The 19,100-nt window shown below is 46.0% G+C and overlaps 1 protein-coding gene across 1 annotated transcript; it reads left to right on the top strand.

Annotated features, from left to right (window-relative positions):
• The first annotated feature begins 1,768 nt into the window (after positions 1-1,768).
• On the top strand, positions 1,769-17,414 carry SUN5 (Sad1 and UNC84 domain containing 5). Its single transcript, XM_033094286.1, has 13 exons — positions 1,769-1,854; positions 2,245-2,303; positions 2,516-2,590; positions 3,632-3,698; positions 4,884-4,945; positions 7,938-7,987; positions 9,307-9,341; positions 9,916-10,024; positions 13,931-14,009; positions 14,945-15,060; positions 15,582-15,749; positions 16,265-16,351; positions 17,283-17,414. Exons 1-13 carry the CDS (start codon positions 1,769-1,771, stop codon positions 17,412-17,414), a joined length of 1,125 nt encoding a protein of 374 aa, XP_032950177.1.
• Positions 17,415-19,100: the final 1,686 nt, after the last annotated feature.

The following is a 19,100-nucleotide window of genomic DNA, read 5'->3' on the forward strand; positions in this document are numbered from 1 at the left end:
CTTGTGCTGGGTCCCCACTAGTGCCCACAGAGCTGACGAATCCACAGACACCATTGAGCTCTCCGCTGAGAGGCTAGATCTCACCTGGACCAGACCTACTTCCTAGCCAGTGTCCCCTGCCCTATTCTATAGGCAAAAAGAAGGAAAAGAGTCACCTGCATGCTAATACCCTACTTCTAGCCTCAGTTCCTCCATTGCCTAAGCCCTGCCCTCCGGGCCATCACCGTAGCTGAGGCAAACAGCAGACTCAGTGTACAGGGGCTCAAATATTGACCGAAGTCACTCTCAGTGTTTGCTCTCCGCATGAACACTTCCTCTTCCTTGGTATTTCCAGCAAAGGGAACACTGGGGGACAGCCAGTAGACACAAAGGAGGGAGATTCTCTCCGGCCCCACCTCCCTACAGTAACGGCGAGAGCATTTTCAGTGGCACCTGCTCCGTGCCAGGTGTTCTGCCAGCCACTTTACCCTCATCCCAGGCATGAGAGCTGGTTCTGCTCACCTGTGCAGTCAATGCCTGGAACATACCAGGTGCTTAAGAAGTATTTGTTGAATGAATACACGAATGTACAATTGAAAGACCCTTGTAACAATGATAGTGGCAGCATTTCAGGGCTTCCCCTTCACCAAATATTCTTGCGCGTACTGTATTAGTTTCCAACTGCTGCTATAACAAATTGCCACAAACTTAGTGACTTAAAACACAAATTATTATCTTTCAGTTCTGGAGATCAGAAGTCCAAAATGGGTCTCCCTGGGCTAAAATCAGGGTCTTTCTTCCTTTCTAGAGGCTCTCAGAGAGGATCTGTTTCCTTGCCTCCACTCGTTGGCTCATGGCCCCTTCCTCCATCTTCAAAGCCAGCAAGTTGGGCTGAGCCTTCCTCAGGCTGCCGTCTCTCTCCTCTTCTGCCTCCTTCCACTTATAAAGACCCTTGTCATTACAGTGGGCCTACCTGGATAATCTAGGATATTCTCCCATCTCAAAATCATCTTATTAGCAACATTAATCCCATCTGCAAGCTTTAATTCCCCTTTGTTATGTAACCTAACAGATTTACACGCTCAGGTTTTAGTACACAGACCTTTTGGAGCGATCATTATATTCAGCTCACCACAGGTACTTAGCCTGCAATTTGAGCAACTGCCACCAGGGGGCAAAAGTGAATTCATTTCAGCTTCACACTCCAAATAGGTTTCCATAGGTAAGGCTGAGAGAAAAAACATAATCATACATGTCCACTCTGTTAGGTTCTTATTTTTCCCCAGCAAAACGTGAACTTTATTAAAACAACAACGCACATACATTCTTTTGTGTTATGTAAAACATCCCCCAGTGAGAAGCCCAGCAGTATAACACGTATTCACATACAACCAAGGAAGGTGGCAAGTCTGGGAAGCTTGGGGCAGGAAGGGGCCAGGAGCAACAAAAAGCACGGCCTGGATATTGGAGCCTCAGCTCTCACCCCTGCCAGTCCCTGAGGCCCTGGCATGGCCCTTCCTGTCTTGAGGCCTCAATTTCTCCAACTTTAAGGTTGGTCAGAATGGGTTCCTCTGAGAGGAAGTTCCAGGGCTGAGCTGGAGACTGGGCAGAATACGCCCCCCCCATGCATACATGCTCTATGAGGTCACAGTGCCAACAGCTCCACTTGACCCAGGCAGATTCCACAGGGCACCTTCCAGGGAACGCTAGGAGGCAGCAGTATCAGCCACTTCCTCCTTGCCAACCCCCAGAGAGCCCCACCATTCCCCCGTCCTAGAGAAGGAAACCGATGCCACGCTCCTCAAGGAGCCCCAGGGACCCGTGTGACCCACTTGACAATGCAACCCACCCCTGCAGGAATCCCAGGCCCAGAAGGTAAGGACAGCAGCTCCTCCCTCTGCCTAGCCCTTTACAGTTTACAAAATGCTGCCCTCTCGTTGGAGGCGAGCGAGCATTACTGCCTGCACTTTATAGATGCAGCAGCTGAGGTCAGAAAGGTTTGACAGTGGCTTTCCTAAAGTCTTCTAGCCAGAAAATGGTGGGCCAATCACCCTGTTGGCCAGTGTTGACTGATTGGCAATTGTGTGCCAGGCACTGGGCAGTGTTGGGAGCACAGTGTTGTGCCTGGATTTGGGGTCAACCAGACCTAGATCTGTTCCTGAGTCACAGGCTGGGGTCTTGAGCAAACTTCTCTGCAACTCAGTTTCTCGATCGAAAAGGTGGGAACACCACATAAAATTCCATTGTGAATCTTGTCAGTCCCAGGGTCGTCCAACGCAGCCGGAACGCTTGCAGGATAACAGAGGAGTCCTCGCTAAACACGCGTGAGCAAGGAGGGGAGAAGCGAGCCCTGGGGTCTTCGTGGACAGTGAGGGGCTGAGGCTCCAAGATGTCAGATGGGCAACCCAGGATCACCCAGCAAGGAGCAGGGCAGGGGACAGGGATACTCTCACCAAGCTCTGGGTGTTCCCCAGGGGTCTGCAGGCACCATGTCCCAGAGGACGGCAGTGACATAACAGCTCTATGTTTTCTGCAGACGACGACTTCCTGCTGCCAATCCGTCTCAGTGGCCCACCCCCAGGCCTGACTCAGTGCATCCTGGGATGCATGTGTATGTATAAACTGAAGAGCCGCCTTGGCCACCAATGTGGCCCTGGGAAAGGGCCCAGCCTCAGGCCACACTGACCTGGGAGGAGGGGGTCAGGCCTGTGCTGGCTCAGGGGAGGGAGGAAACCATAGGGGGAGCTTTAGAGGTCTTCCCATCAGAGGGGTTGCGGTGCCATTCCAGCCAGAATCTCTTCAGTGGTTGGAGCAAGGGAGTTATGAGGGAGACTGGCAATTTGGGGGAGGAGCTAACTGTCAGCCCTGCCCTGCTCTGCCACCAGCCTGGCTGCTGGGCCAGGAGGCCCTGAGGAAGGCCTGGGAACGGTTTGATGCAACCCACCCTCACTTCAGGAACATGGTTCTGACCACAGCCTAAAGATCAGTGTACTTTTATGTTCCTCCAGCCATCCCTCCACTTATTCATTCACGAAGTCGTCTATCCCACTATCTGTTTACGTATCGATCTGTTGTAATACCCATGCAGCCCGTGAGTTCACTCATCCATCCATTCACCGAGCCATCCTGCAATTCACCCATATATTTATTTGGTAATATCCACATCCATCCAGTCACCACCCATCCATCCTTCTATCTTTCCTCTCATTTTCCATCCTCTCAGCCGTCTTTCTATTCATCCATCTTCTAAACCATTCTCTTACCCACTCTTCTGTCCATCTACGTATCCACCCACTTACTCATCCATCCCGATTTCCTACTTTTTGCCTAGCTCCATGCTGGGCAATGCCAGGCACCTAGGAGGAACCAAACAAGAACCCTGTTCTTGAAAAGCTCCCAGTGTCTACATCCCAGACGTTTTGTGATCCTGTGTCACTATTAAGTACCTATAACTGCCAACTGCAAGCAGTACTCATTTATAGGACTCATTCCAAGCTGGCACTTACCCATAAGCAGAGCAGGGCTGCCCTGAGCTCAACTAGCAAGTCGAGGGGGTCTCCCCACTCCAGGGTCTACCCCAGCCCCAGGACAGTCAGTGAGTCATTGCAGGATAAGGGTGCATCTATTCACTGGTCTCCTGTCTCCTCTGCAGCCTGGATCACCTGCCTGGCCTGCTTCCTGAGGACTCAGGCCCATCAAGTTCTATTCAACAACTGCAGGTGAGCAGGGACAGGTGAAGGGAGGGTGACGGAGGCTGGGACTGTGCAGCTGGTGACTATGGCAGCCCCCTTACTGGTTTGAACCTCCCCTCGATCTCCAGACCAGATGAGCTATCCCAAACCTGGCTTTTATCAGATCTCCCTCACCCCAAAACCTACTGTGGCTCCCCATTGCTCCAGCAGCTCAGCCAGCAGCCCTCTGAAATCCTGCCCCACCCTTTCTTTCTGAGCTGCCCTCATTCTGCTTCCTGCTGGGGACCTGTTGGGCCAGCGAGGCTAGGCTTCTCACTCCCTGAACCCACTATTTCTCTTTTATCATTATTATTATTAGTTTCAGATGTACAAAACAATGTAACAGTTAGACATTTATACCCCTCACAAAGTGATAACCCCCTCCCCCAATCTACTACCCCTCTGACATCGTATACAGCTGTTACAGTTCCACTGTCTCTATTCCTTATGCTGTGCTCCACATCCTGTGACTATATATATATATAATTATAGTTAACATTCATCATTATTCAGCTTCAGCTTCAGGTGTACACTGCAGTGCCTGGACCCACTATTTCTATTCCCACTTCCACACCTTTGCACACACAGTTCTTGCTGCCTGGAAAGCCCATCCCATTCCTCCCTCTACCCTTCCTGCCCCTGCAGTCTTCTCTGAATACTTGCGGAGCTTTCCACCTCATTCATTCACTTGAAGTTTTATGCACTCAACATTTCCTTAATGCCTACTCGGGGCTCAGCCTTGGCCCTCATCACTCACAAGCTCCCAGTCAGGTGGGGAAGGCAGACACCAAAACCAGTGCCAAGGTGGGGGTGTGGGAAGTGTGACTCCAGAGGTCACAGGAGGAGGGGACATTTGAGCCGAACCCTGAGGGATGTGTTCACCAGGAGAGAAGAGGGGAGGGAGCAAACAGTCCATAGATGGAGAAAGAGAGTGATGAGGACCCAGGAGACCACTGTGAGTTGACCTCTGATGGCCCCAGATGCTGGGGTAAGAGCTTTCTTTTCCTCTGTGATGCTGTAGAGCCATAGGACGTGGCCAGCATCTTGGAGAGGGTGTCGCTGCCCAGAGAAGGACCTGCCCCTCAGGGTGGGAATGGGATGAGGGCCAGACAGAGACTGGCCAGCCTGTTCAAAGCCCTGCCTCACCTTCACCACCGCTTCTCTGTCTTCCAGATGCAAGCTGCTCTTCCGGAAGCTCATGGAAAACACAGGTGTCCTGGTCCTCTGTGCTTTTGGTGCGTCCCGAGGGCCCTGCCCCATCCCAGGTGGAGGCATCCCTGACTCTCGCCCACTGTAGGGAGCGAAAAAGTGAGGGCTCTGACACTATGTGACACTGGATGAGACACTGCCTCTCTATGAGCCTCAGTTTCCCCACTTGTCTAATGAGTGTTGCTGTGAGGATTAAATGAAATGATGGCCAAGAAAATTTTTGAAATCTAAGAAAAGCTTTCAAAAGTGTAAAGCTCTCCCCAAACCATGTTATGATAACTATTCCTCCCTGTCTCTGGGTTTCTGTGGCTTCCTTCCAGCTACCACCACCTCCTCCCATGTCACAGCTCCGCTTTCTCAAGCAAAGGAATCCCCTCTCTCCTCTCAAACGTAAGGGGAAGGGGGTGAATTCCCTAGGAAATTAGAAATTCCTAGAAAACTTAACTCAACAAATTAGATGCTTTTAAAATAACCGCTTTGTCGAGATACAATTCACATACCATAAAATCACAATTTTAAAGTGTTTTATTCAGTCATTATTAATGCATTCACAAAGTTGCACATTCATCACCATCATCAACTGTCAGTATTTTCACTACCCCAAAAAGCAACTCTCCGGTCCCTGGCAGTCATGCACCATTCCTCCTCTCGCCAGATCTAGGCACCACTAATCTATTTTCTGTCTCCATGGATTTGCTTATTCTGGACTTTTCATACAAATAGAATCATACAACATGTGGTCTTTGTGGCTTCTTTCACTTATCATAATGTTTTCAAAATTCACCCACGTTGTAGCATATATCACAAGCATTTCACTCATTTTTATGGCTGAAAATATTCCATGGATGGATAGGCCACGTTTTGTTTATCCATTCTTCAGTTGATAGATACTAGGGTTATTTCCGCTTTTTTGCTATTATTAATAATGCTGCTATGAACATTCCTGTAAAATTTTTGTGTGAACATTTGTTTTTAATTCTCTTGGTATAAATTACTGATCATATGGTAACTCTATGTCTAGCTATCTGAGGAATTGCCAAAGCAGCTGTACCATTTTACATTCCCACCAGCAAAGTACGAGGGTTCCAATTTCTCCACATCTTCATTAACACTTGTTATTGTCTGTCTTATTTTAGCCACCCTAGTGCGTGTGAAGTGGTATCTCATTGTGGTTTTTATTTCATTTCCCTAATGATTAGTGATGGTGAGCATCTTTTTATGTGCTTATCAGCCTGTTGTATATCTTCTTTGGAAAAATATCTATTCAAATATTTGCCCATTTTTAAATTGGGTTATTTATTGTTTAGTACTGAGTTGTAAGAGTTTCTTATACAGTCTAGATTCAAGTCCCTTATCAGGTAATATGATTTGCAAATATTTTCTCTCATTCTGTGGGTTGTCTTTTTATTTTTTTGATAGTGTCCTTTGCAGCACAAAATTTTGTAATTTTGATGAAGTCCAATTTATCTCTTGTGCTTTTGGTGTCATATCTAAGAAACCATTGCCTAACCCAACACCATGAAGATTTACTCTCGTGTTTTCTTCTAAGATATTTATAGTGCTAATACTTACACTTAGGTCCATGATCTATTTTTGAGTTAATTTTTCCATGGTGTGAGGTAAAGGTCCAATTTCATTCTTTTGGATATAGATATCCAGTTGTTTCCACACCATTTATTGAAAAGACTATTCTGTTTCCCATTGAATTGTCTTGGCACCCAATTGAAAATCAGTTGACTACAAATGTGAGGGTTTATTTCTAGACTCTCAATTTTACTCCATTGATCTATATGTCTATATGTTTGCCAGTACTACACTGAATTGATTGCTATGGCTTTGTAGGAAGTTTTGAAATCTAGAAGTGTGAGTCCTCCAACTTTGTTCTTTTTAAGACTGTTTTGGCTATTATGGATCCCTTATGTTTCAATATGAATTTTAGGATCAACTTTTCCATTTCCACAGGGCTGGGGGAGAAGGGCCATTGGGAGTTTGATAAGGATTGCATTGACCCATAGATAAATTTGGGAAGTAGTGTTAAGTATTGTTAAGCTGTTAAAAATACTAAATCTTCCGATCAGTGAACATGGGCTGTCTTCCCATTACTGATGGATATCTCTGTCTTCTTTAATTCCTTTTAATGTTGTTTTATAGTTTTCAAAGCGCAAGATTTTCACTTCTTTTGTTAAAATTATTCCTAAGTATTTTATTCTTTGAGATGGATATTATAAATGGAATTGTTTTCTTAATTTCATTTTCAGATTGTTCACTGCTAATGTTTAGAAATTCAATTAGTTTCTGTGTACTGATCTTGTATTATGCAACCTTGCTGAACTTATTTATTACTTCTGATACTGGGCAAAACACACAGCCTTGAACACTTTAGGATTCTGTATGCAAGATCGTGTAATCTGCCTTTTATTTATTTTTTCTTGACTAAGACCTGGCTGGAGCCTCCAGGACAATACTAAATAGAAATGGCAAGAGCAGACATTCCTGTCTTGTTCCTGATCTTGGGAAGAAAGCATCCAGTCTGCTACCATTAAGTGTGACGTTAGCTGTGGGTTTTCATAAATAGCCTTTATCAGATTAAGGAAGTTCCTTTCTATTCCTAGTTTGTTGAGTATTTTATCATGAACAAAAAATAGGCTTTAAAGGCTTTTATTAATGGCTTGAACAGTAGAATTTCAGGCAGCACAGACATCATAAAATGCAAGGAAGCAACCCCCTTTTCTTCTCTTTACCAATTATCCCCAGTAGGATTGGGATAGGAAAGGAAAAAGAGACATGGATTATTTGTTTTATGTAAGACACGTCACATATATGATATCATCCAATCATGAAATGAATATTACTGTTATCCCATCTTAGAGGGATAGAGAGGTTAAGTAAGTCGTCCCAAAGTTGCACAATGTTAGTAAGGGGCAAACCTGAGATTTGAACCCAGATACCTTACTTTCAGAACCCAAGCTCTTAACCTTTCATCTTAAATGGCTAATTCTTATTCCCCTGGTCCCACAGGATTCTGGATACTTTCTATGCAGTTACCATCCAAAATGGAAGTCTGGCAGGTGAGTGTGTGCTCTCTTCAGGCCCCACTGCTGACGAGCCTCACCCCACCAGTCAATGTCACCTCCATAAGTTCCTCTCATTCTCACCACATCTGGACCCTAATTAATTCCTGACTCATCCCAGCTCTAAATCTCTGCCTTTGCCATGTCACGCACCTGGAACTCATCTCTCCCACCAAAATGTGACTTTCAAAAACCAGTTGTAATAGTCACTCCTACAATGCCTCTCCTGTCACTCACTCCCAGAGGTGACCTGTCTTTCCTCTATCAAGGCCCGTACCTAAAATGGACTGGTGACGATGGGGAACACGTTTCTGTCTCTATTCAAGGCAATTTGTTTTTCTGCTCAAATGAGATGAGACCATTTGCTTTGTGGTTCCTGGGGAGGAAGAAGGAGGGAATCAGTGATCAGAGCTCCCTATCTGAGGACAGCAAAGAGTCTCAGAAGGCCTAGAGAGAAAGGAGATCTGAAGAACCTGTCCTTCCCTCTTTCCTTCTCCCCTTATGAGCTACTTCATATCCTTCAAGATCCGGCTAAAATGTTACCTCCTTCAGAAACACCCAAGCAGTGGTGGTCACATTCTCCTCTCTCCTTCCACAGTTTTCTGTAATCGTGAATGTAATTCTCCATAAAATTGACTGTTTCTGGCAGCCTTTGAAGGCAGAGCCAGGTCTGATTCATTCCAGTAATGTCTACATTAGGGCCAGGCACAGGGCTGCCATTATCAGTGTTGGGTGACTGTGTGGTCAGATGGGTGTGTGAATGGAGAGATAATGGATGGGGAAAGTGGTTGGGGGGGTGGGGTGGGAGTGAGTAAATGGATGAATGAATGAAAGAATGGATAGATGGGAGGACAGATGGAATAAATAGGTGGGTAAATGGATGGATGGATGGTTGGATGGATGGATGGGTGGATGGATGGTTGAGTGGAAGGAAGAACAGATGAGAGGGTAAATAGTTGGGAGGGTGGATGGATGGATGGTTGGGATAGATGGATTTATGAGAGGGCTGATGGATAAGGTAAGGTAGATGGATGGGAGAGTAAATGGATGAGAAAGTTTGGATAAATGGAGTAGTTGTATGGAAGAGTGTGGGTGGATGTGTGTGAGGGTGAATGGATGTGGATGTGGATGAATAGATAAAAGAGGGTAAATTGGATTTTTGGTGGCTAGTAGATGGGTGGATGGATGGAAGAGTAAATAGGAAGTTAGGTGAATGGATGGATTTATGGTTGTGGGAGAATGGATGGATGTAGCCTTGTTGGGCCCAGATTAGACCATCTGAAGGAGATCTTTTGCTTTCCTCAACACCCCACCAGGATGACAGCATACATAGTCCACTGCAGAGCTTGAGGTAAGAAGAATCTGCTAAACAGTTCTATTAACACCTGAAAACAGAGCTCTAGCCAGGGCCTAGTGTATACTGGCTAATAATGTGGGCTCTGAAGTCAGACCAACCTGAGTTTAAATCCCAGGTACCATACTTTCTACCTGGCTAATCTTATAAAAGTCATTTTACCCCTCTTGGTCTTTGACTCCCATTTATGAGACGGGGCATAACACCCACTTTGCTCTAGGTAATTATGGGTATTGAAGATGTATACTATCTTGAATAATTCCTGGCCCCTAGGTAGTGCTCAGTAAATAGTAGCTGAGAAGAAATTTTAACCTGGTGGCAGCATTCTTAATTGCAGACAAAATACTCAGGAATATTTGGAAGGAATGAGCTGAATTTAAGGATATTCCAAGCAGGAAGAAGAGCATGAGTAATATTTTAGAAATAAGAACGTGCTGGGTCCAGGGATGGGGCCAGGGAAAGGGAAAAATGTGAAGCTAGTTTTTTGTGGGCTACTGGCAAAGTTAGAAGCTGAAGAGTGACAATAGCAGCATCACAAATCTGTCAATTCATATTCTCACTCCTTTGAAAGAATGTATCAGGAAAAGGTGCGAGATCACACTGGGGAAATCCAGGACCTCCGAGGTAATATGAACCAGCTCATTGCCAAGCTCCAGGAGATGGAAGCCATGTCGGATGAGGTGAGATGCTGGCTATTCTGCCCCTAAACACCTAACTTCTCTCTTTGTTGCTCTGTTTCCCTATATCCCAAGTTTTGGTGGAGCACATCCTCCATAACTTCCTGGAAAAGAGTAAATGAAATAAGAGGTATATTTATTTATTTTTAGAATTCACATATTTGAAAATGTCTTTATTCTACTCTTGCCCTTGATTGATAGTTTGGCTGGGTATAGAAGTCTAGATAGGAAGTAGTTTCCTCTGAGAATTTTGAGGGAAGTCCACTATTGTGTTCTAGTTTATACTGTTGCTGTTGAGAAGTCTAATGGCACTTTTATTATTGGTCCTTTGAGTGTGGTCTTTTTTTTTTTTTTATCCTTAGGAGATTGCAGGATATTCTTTTTGTACTCAGTGTTATATATTTAACCTGCTTGGGTGGATGCTGAGCTTATCGAATTTATGAATTGATGCTTTTCATTAGTTTTGGAAAATTCTTAGCTACTATCTCTTAAAATCTTTCTTCTTCCTCAAAAATCTATCTAATCTCCTGGGACTCCAATTACATCTATGCTAGACCTTTAGACAATTATATGTTCCACATAATTGCTATATTATTACCTGGTTTGTTTTTTCATACTTTTTCTCTAATGTCCTTAAGTTTTGATATTTTCTATTCACATTCCCTTAGGTTCACTAATAATCCTGTATTCTGTTCTGTCCAATCTAGTGTTAAATCTTTTCATTAAGTTCTTAATTCCACATATTACATTGTTTATTCTAGAATATACATTTGATTCTTTTTTATAGATTTTAATTCCATGGTGAAACTCTCTAACATTTCATCTATATTGTTCATCTTTTCTGTGATTTTATTTAACATACTGGTCATAGTTATATTAAAATCTTTGTCTGCTAAATTCAATATCTGGATTATCTATGGTCTCCTCCTATTTTCTGTTTTTGTTCTTTTCTTTTCCACTTTGAGGTTATCAATCATACAGTCTTGATGGTTTTGTGTCTAGTAATTTTTTAGTGCTTTCTGGATATTGTATACAAAGAACTGTAGATACTCCAGATAATTATAACTTCTATCAATGAGAATTCTCCCTTTTCTTTGTAAGGAAGACAAAGAACACTGATCACTTCTATGTAGACATACATTGAGCTGGTTCAGACCTAGATTGTAATTTTTATAAGATTTCGCCAGAGGTTTTCAGCTTAACCCTTTAGCCATTCAGCTTCAAAAATTTGGTAAATGTCTTGATGAGAAAGACTGACCATATGTTTGAGGCCTTTCAATGTTCCAATTTTGTCTCCTAGCCCTGCACAAATGCAAAGGTCTGACCCTAGCGACACCCTTCTCTGCCAGGAGCAAGCTTGGATTCTCAGCCTCTAATTGTGCCCCAAATTGGTTTAGTGCCCCAAGGTGAAGTGCAGCTGTAACTAACTCAGTTTTGATTTACAACTCCTTCTAGGATAGTGGTTCTCAAAGTGTGGCTCTCCTATCAGCAGCATCAACATTAGTACCTGAAAAATGTTAGAAATTCAAATTAATGGGCCCACTCAGACTACTAAATCATATACATGCTCTGAGGATGGGAACCAACTAGTTGTATTTCAACAAGCCCTCTAGGTAATTCTGATACATACTAAGGAGAATCGCTGTTCTAAGGCTTTAATCTCTTGCTTATTTTGGTGGGGAGAGGAGGGCACTCCCTCAAAGGGACCTTGTTTTCTAAGCATTGTTAGACTGGAAAGTTTTACTTTGCCTTTCAGAAGCTTTCAAAGTAGCCCTTTAGCCTCTTCCACAGCTTTGGATTTCAGTTAACATTTTATGGGGGAAATTGGCCAGATTTGTGGCTCCTCTGGTCTCCAATGTTATCCCTTCAGCCCTGTATGACTGTCAAAAACATTGCTTTTTCTGTTTCACCTGTTTCACCTGTTGTTTTTTCTGTTTCCATAGCAGCTCCTTCCTTGTCCGGCTTAAGCCGAGATTCTCAGCCCATACCCAGAATCATCAAATGCACCCAGGGACTTAAAAAAAGAAAAAAAAAAGCAACTTTGTTAGCTCATGTCAGAACGGTTCTCCCCTCTCTAGAATCTTAGTCCATCTGGTCCTTGCTGCTGCCATAGCTCATCGATGGCTTTAAAATATGGTTTAGTAAACCACCTCGCTTTTCCTAGTTGTTTTTAGTGGGAGCATTGGTCCTCTGTAACTCACTACATCTTACCTGACATCTGAAATGATAATGTATCGACAGGCTGGCCGCCCTTGGGGCGCTTTCTTTCTGGAAACTTATGTCCTTTAGTTCTAAGAAATGTTCTTGAATCATGGGATTAAATGAGTGATTTCCAGCCAGCCCTGGTTGCTCTGTTCTCATTTTTGAAACTCCTATTAGTTGGATGTCCAAATGCCTGAACTAATCCTCTGGGGCTTTTTTTCTCTCTGTTTTCCTCTCTTTGTCTTTTTGTTCTACAGTTGAGAAAATATTCTCAGTTTTATCTACCAAACCTTTTACTGAGTTTTTCATTATTCCTAACATATTCTGCATTCCTAATAATTATATTTTGTTCCCCGGCTGTTCCTTTTTATAGAATTCTATTCTTGTTTCACGGATACAATATCTCTTCTTACCTTTGGAGCTCAAGCAGGTCATCAACCTCTCTGAGCCTCAGTTTCCACATCAACAACATGGAACCATAATCACTGCCCTGTAACACCCTATTGTTCTAGTTACTACTGCGGCATAGCAAACCACCACAAAACTTAGTGGTACAAAACAACCATTTTATTATGCTCAGAGATTCTGTTGGTCAGGAATTCAACCAGGACACTGCTCTGTGACATCTGGGGCCTCAGCTGGGAAGACTTCAAGGCTGGGGGTGACTGGACAGCTGGGCCTGGAATATCTGGGGTGATGCTCACATGTCTGGAGCTTGATGCTGGCTGTCAGCTGGGAACTCAGGGCTGTCGACAAAAGCACACAAATGTGACCTTGCCATGTGGTCTGGGCTTCCTCAGAACATGGCGGCTGGCTTCCAAGAATGAGTGCCCCAGAGAACCAGGCAGTGTTGTATCACCTTTTAGGATTTAGGTCAGAAGTCACATAGCATCACTTCTGCTATAATCGCAGGCCCACTCATATTGATGCAGAAGGAACTTAAGTCTCACCTCTCAAAGGGGAGAGTGTCAAAGTCACATTGAAAGAAGTGTGTGGAATGGAGAACATTGTTGCAGCCATTTTTGGAAAATATATTCTGCCACAGCTGTGAAGAGTGTAATCAAAATAATAACTGGCATTTATTGAGCACCAAATGTGCTAAGTGCTCTACTGTCTTTATCTGACAGTAGAGTCTAATGGCTAAGAGCCTGAACTCTGGAACCAAACTGCTTGGCTCTGCCTCTTACCAGTTGTGTGACCTTGGACAAGTTACTCTTTTGTGGCTCAGTCTTCTCATCTTTAAAATGGGAATTATAATCGTACATACCTCCTAGGGTTGCTGTGAGGGTCAAGGGTGAACATATGTGATGCTGAGAAGTCCTGGCATATAGTAGGAGCTTCACAAGTCTTAACTCTAAGTGTTACAACATTGGGCAGTGGACATGATTATCGTCCCATTTTACAGATGAGAAAATTGAGACTCAGGGGGGCAGTAATTAGCCCAAGGCCCCACAGCAGTGGGTATGAAAGCACTGAGTAAATGACCCAATGGGTTGGGTGAGGGTGGCTCTGTGTCCCCTGGGATTCCTCACAGTATAGAGGCTGGGTGGTCGTGTGCATGGACAAGCTATAGTTTCCACAGGCAGGGATAAGCAGTTAGGGACAAGAGGGTGTTCTGCAGCCGCCTGTCACCTGGTGTGAACACACCTGTGGCCCATGATCTGTAAGAACACACCAGTGCACAGCTTGTGTTTTCTGCCTTTTCAGCAAAAAATGGCCAAGAAAATAATGAAGATGATACAAGGAGATTATATAGAAAAGCCGGACTTTGCCCTGAAGTCTATAGGTAAGGAATCCCCGGCCCAAATCTGCCCACCTCGAGTTTCTTCAGAAACTCTTCAGAGGGTGGATTTCAGTTCTGATCTGGTGCACCTTCTGCTGCTGGGAAGTTCATCCTCAGAGCTAACCTCTGCTCCCCAGCTGGTTTTCTTGCTATGCTTTTCTGTTTTCTTCAATGGGGGCTGAGGCAGGGCGGGGAGACCCTCCGCCGCTCCTCCACCAACTCACCTTCCTCCAAACCTAGAGATCTGCAGAGCCATCCCTGTCCCAGGTTGGGGAGACTAACTACCTAGAAAACCAACACAGGCCCAATTACAATTGGGGACTGGTGCTTCGGAAAAATAAAGCAGGTGGCTGGGATAGAGGGGGCCTTGGGCAGGGAGGTGTCGGGGAGGACATTTGGGCTGAAACCTGGTGAGGAGGGAAAAGCATTCCAGACACAGGAAACCTACGTGAGAGAGGCCCCTGTGAGCATGCAGCTGGAGCAAGTGAGGGTGAGTGAGAGGAAGTGCGGTGGGGCCCGCAGGGCAGATTGCCCGGCCAAGCCGCACCAGCTGACCCAGGTGTCCCCAGGCCCAAGGCGATGTGGGGTCAGAGGTCCCTCCTCTGGAAAACAGGTATAATGGTAGCCATAGCAATGACAATGAGGCTGATGTGAGTGCTGACACTGCACGAGGAACTGCTTGCGGACCAACGCTTTGGTGTATTAACTCATTTTGACCTCTCAACAACCCTGTGAAGTGGATGCTATCTAGCATTACTACTACTATTGTTACTATTGTTCTTCCCATTTCCCAGAAAAGAACACTGAGGTTCAGAGAGGGCCAGGGACTTGTCCAAAGTGCTCGCCTAGCACATAGTCAGTGCCCAATCAATGAGGCTCCCCTCCACCAGGCAGAAGCCGGGGCTGCTCTGCTGAGTCCCCTTCCACCCCTCACACAGGGGCATCCATCGACTTTGAGCAAACATCAGCCACATATAACCACGACAAGGCTCGCTCCTACTGGAACTGGATCCGCCTGTGGAACTATGCGCAGCCCCCGGACGTGATCCTCGAGGCAGGGGGAATGGCGGGACAATGGGAGAGTGTCAGGGCTGTGGTCAGGGTCTGGGGACAGTAGCTGGAAGCTGAGGCTGTGGGTAAGGGTGAAGGGAGAGGGGCCTCGAGTGGGATTCAGGGTAGGAGCAGGGAACAGAGGAAGGGGACAACTGAGGGGGAGGCTGGGAGTAGACAGGAGGCGAGGGCAGAAGGCAAACCCAGCAGGGACCACGGTGCTGGGCAGTAGCAGGGAACAGGCACAGGGACAGGGACAGCCTGCTTTAGCACTAGAAGGGTCAGAGAATCCTCAGGGCCCCAAGCAGGCCCCTCTCCTCACTGCACAGAGCTGAGGGAGGGCTCATCCTTGCTGCCAGCAGTCAGGGAAGCTTCCCGGAGGTGGTGGTACTCGAGTGAAGCTTTGTAGACAGGAGGACCTGGCTCATCCAGGAGGGCCAAGGAAGTCTAGGGGAGCCAAGGTGGGATGAGGAATCCGCCCTCACGACCAACCCAGCATAGTCCCCTTGCACCTGCCCCTTCCAGCCCAATGTGACACCTGGCAACTGCTGGGCCTTCTCGGGTGACCGCGGCCAGGTGACCATCCGACTGGCCCAGAAGGTCTACCTGTCCAACCTGACACTGCAGCATATCCCCAAGACCATCTCACTGTCGGGCAGCCTGGACACTGCCCCCAAGGACTTCGTCATCTACGTGAGTACACCCCAGCAGGGAACAAAACTTACCTAAGGGGACAGCCTCATAATGGCAGTATTCCAGGCATTGTGATAAACTGTGCAACCCATGCAGGCTGGAGGGGCTGGATGAGCCTTTGGCAAGCCTGGGAACGGCCAGGGTCAGGGTCAGATCTCGGCCTGCAAGGATAGGGGATAATCAGCTACCCTATTTCAACCCAAGCTTTTCAGAGCCGATTTAGTCTTCAGAGACCACTACGCCCCACTTGACTGATAAGGAAACTGAGGTCCAAAGAAGGGTCAGGGAAACTCCCAAATCCTACAAGTCACTAGCAGAGTTAGAAGTGGACCCTCAGCCTTCTGACTCACAGTCCAGTGCTCGTTCATATCCATTACTCTGTGCTTCAATGGACTGGTCCCCAAAAAGGTCGGGAGCTTCCCATTCTAAGAGGTGTGCAAGTCTGCTGGAGAAGGGTGGCACCCTCTGAAGACCCTCCTGTACCTGACACTTTCTCCTTGGTTCTGAGTCCACAGGGCATGGAAGGCCCCCCAAGGGAGGAAGTGTTCCTGGGGGCGTTTCAGTTTCAGCCAGAAAACATCATTCAGATGTTCCAGCTCCAGGTACCTAAGAAAAGCGACCTGTGCTGAGTACCTACGGGATGCACAGTGTGTGCAGGGCTTTACCCAGGGGGCTCCACTTCATCCCCAACACAACTATCACTCACTCACTTGACATATGAGGAAACTGAGGCTCAGAGTGAGGGACCCACTGTCCCGGGCCAAGCGCGGGACCCCGAGGAGATCCATCCAGCCTCCGGCACTGCTCCATTTCCCTCGTCTGCCCAGGAGCCCTCCTGGGGCAGCGGATCAGATGTTGAGCAGGAGGGGCGTTTGAGACTAGGGACGCTGGCTTCAAACTTAGTGTCTCTCTACTGGGAGATCCATTGTCAGCACCAGGTCCAATCACAGGTGGGGAAGCTGAAGACTGGAGGGGAGGGAGCTGGAGCCAGAAGCCCCGCGGGATGACTGCAGGAATGGCCCTGAGACTCGGCGAAATGTCTAGGCTTGGGAACCAGGTCAACACTGGCCCAAATCCTGACCTAACCACAAATTCTGTGTGATCTGGGCCATTCCCTTCCTCACTGGGCCTCAGTTTCCCCTTCTGTAATTCCCTGGGAGGTTGGCACATCTACTATGTGCCAGGTGCTGGTAAATCGTCCAGTCCAAGATCTCCTTTCAAACTCACAGCAACCCTGGGAAGCAGATATTACCATTCCCGTCTTACAGAGGGGGAAACTAAAGCCCAGATGTGCCAGGGCCCCGAAGCTGGGGCACTTTCCCAATCACAGTATGTCTGTCCTTCTGGCCTCAGAACCTTCCATCCCAGCCCCTGAGTATCAGCGTGCTGTGTGGCCCTGGGACTGTCCATTCCCCTCTCTGAGCCTCAGTTTCCCCTCCTATGAAATGGGTCCTTTCTATTCCCAAATGCTCGTCTGGACAGGCAGAGTGGGGGCTAAAGGGTGAGCTGCCCATGTCTGTGACTCTTTTCCAGAACCAGCCCTCCCGGACTTTTGGAGCAGTCAAGGTGAAGATATCAAGCAACTGGGGCAACCCGCGCTTCACCTGCCTGTACCGCGTGCGAGTGCACGGCTCTGTAACCCCACCCAGAGATCAGCCTAACTGAGCCCCTATCCTGAGAGAGATTAAAGTTTATTCTTCACGTCCCAGCCCAAGTCTGTGTGTCTTTGGCCCCAGAGAATGAGAGTGGGCTAGCATTTGATGTCTGAGGCCACGGTTAGCAATTGTCGATCATGTGCTGGGTGCCCATGTACCCTCACAACAGCTCCATGAGGCCCCATTTCACAGATGGGGACAGTGAAGTTTCCGAGCAACAAAGTGACTTGCCAACCGTCAGAGCCAGGAAATGGCAGCACGAGGATTCAAACCCGGGCTGTCGGATGCCTGTACATGAGTAATCTCCCTGGCTTCAAGTCGAACTCTACCCCTGACCCAGGTGTGACCTTGGGCAAGACCCAGCCCTCTCAAGGCCTCAATCTCCCCATCTGTACAATGGGGACAGGATTATGGCTATTATAGCAGATAAGGTGGGAAATGGGAAATCCCACCTCTGCTCACCTTGGAGTGTTTCAACGTCATACAAATGATTTACTGTGCGGCAGGAGGCAGGACACACACCTTCTCTGGACCTCAGTTTTTCCAGGTATAAACATTTCTGTTCCCTTTTGTGCATCAAAAGACAACTTCAACAACATAAAAAGGCAACCCCAGAATACGAAAAAAATATTTGCAAATCACATATCTGATAAGGGATTAATATCCAGAATATAGAGAGAACTCGTAAAACTCAGCAACAAAACAAAACCCAATTCAAAAGTGAGCTCAAATCTTCAACAGACATTTCTCCAAAGATATACAAATGGCTAAGAAGGACATGAAAAGGTGTTCAATATCTCTGATCGTTAGAGAAATTAAAATCTAAACTACCATGAGATACCAACCTACACCCATTAAGATGGCTACTATAAAAAAAAATAGTAAGTGTTGAATAGATGTGAGGAAATTGGAACCCTTGTACACTATTGGTGGGAATGTAAAACGGTGCAGCTGCTGTGGAAAAAAGTATGACAGTTCATCAAAAGATTAAAAATAGAATTACCATATGACCCAGCAATTAATTCCACTCCTGGAATTGAAAGAATTGAAAGCAGGGTCTCAAAGAGGTATTTGTACACCCACATTCGTAGCATAATTCACAACAGCTAAAGTGTGGAAGCAAACAGGCGTCCGTCAATAGATAAACAAACATGTACATACTATAGCATATTATTCGGTCTTAAAAAGGAAGGAAATTCTGACACATGCTACAACACGGATGTAACTTGAGGACGTTATGCTAAATAAAATAAGCCAGTCACAAAAAGATAAATACAGTATGATTCCAATTATATGAGATACATAGAACAGTGAAAAGCGTAGAGACAGAGGGCAGAATGACGGTTGCTAGGGCTGGGCGGGCGTTGGGGAGTAATTGTGTAATGGGTACAGAGTTTCAGTTTTACAAAATGGAAAGAGCTATGGAGATGGATGGTGGTGATGGTTGCACAATATTGTGAATTTAATACCACTGAACTGTACACGTAGAATTGCTAAGATGGTACATTTTATGTTGTATGTACTTTACCACAATAAAAATTGGAAAAAAGTTATAAAATACCTTAAATCCTGTACAGGTTAAAAATCTGAGATATTTTTGGAAACTGTCAGGAAATCTTATAAATTCTGATGCCACGTTCCATGTCATTACTATATACTATTAGAAATGCAGATTTAATGTGTTTACTACGTTTCT

The sequence above is a fragment of the Rhinolophus ferrumequinum genome, chromosome 23 (assembly GCF_004115265.2).
Source record: "Rhinolophus ferrumequinum isolate MPI-CBG mRhiFer1 chromosome 23, mRhiFer1_v1.p, whole genome shotgun sequence".
Classification (NCBI taxonomy): Eukaryota; Metazoa; Chordata; class Mammalia; order Chiroptera; family Rhinolophidae; genus Rhinolophus; species Rhinolophus ferrumequinum.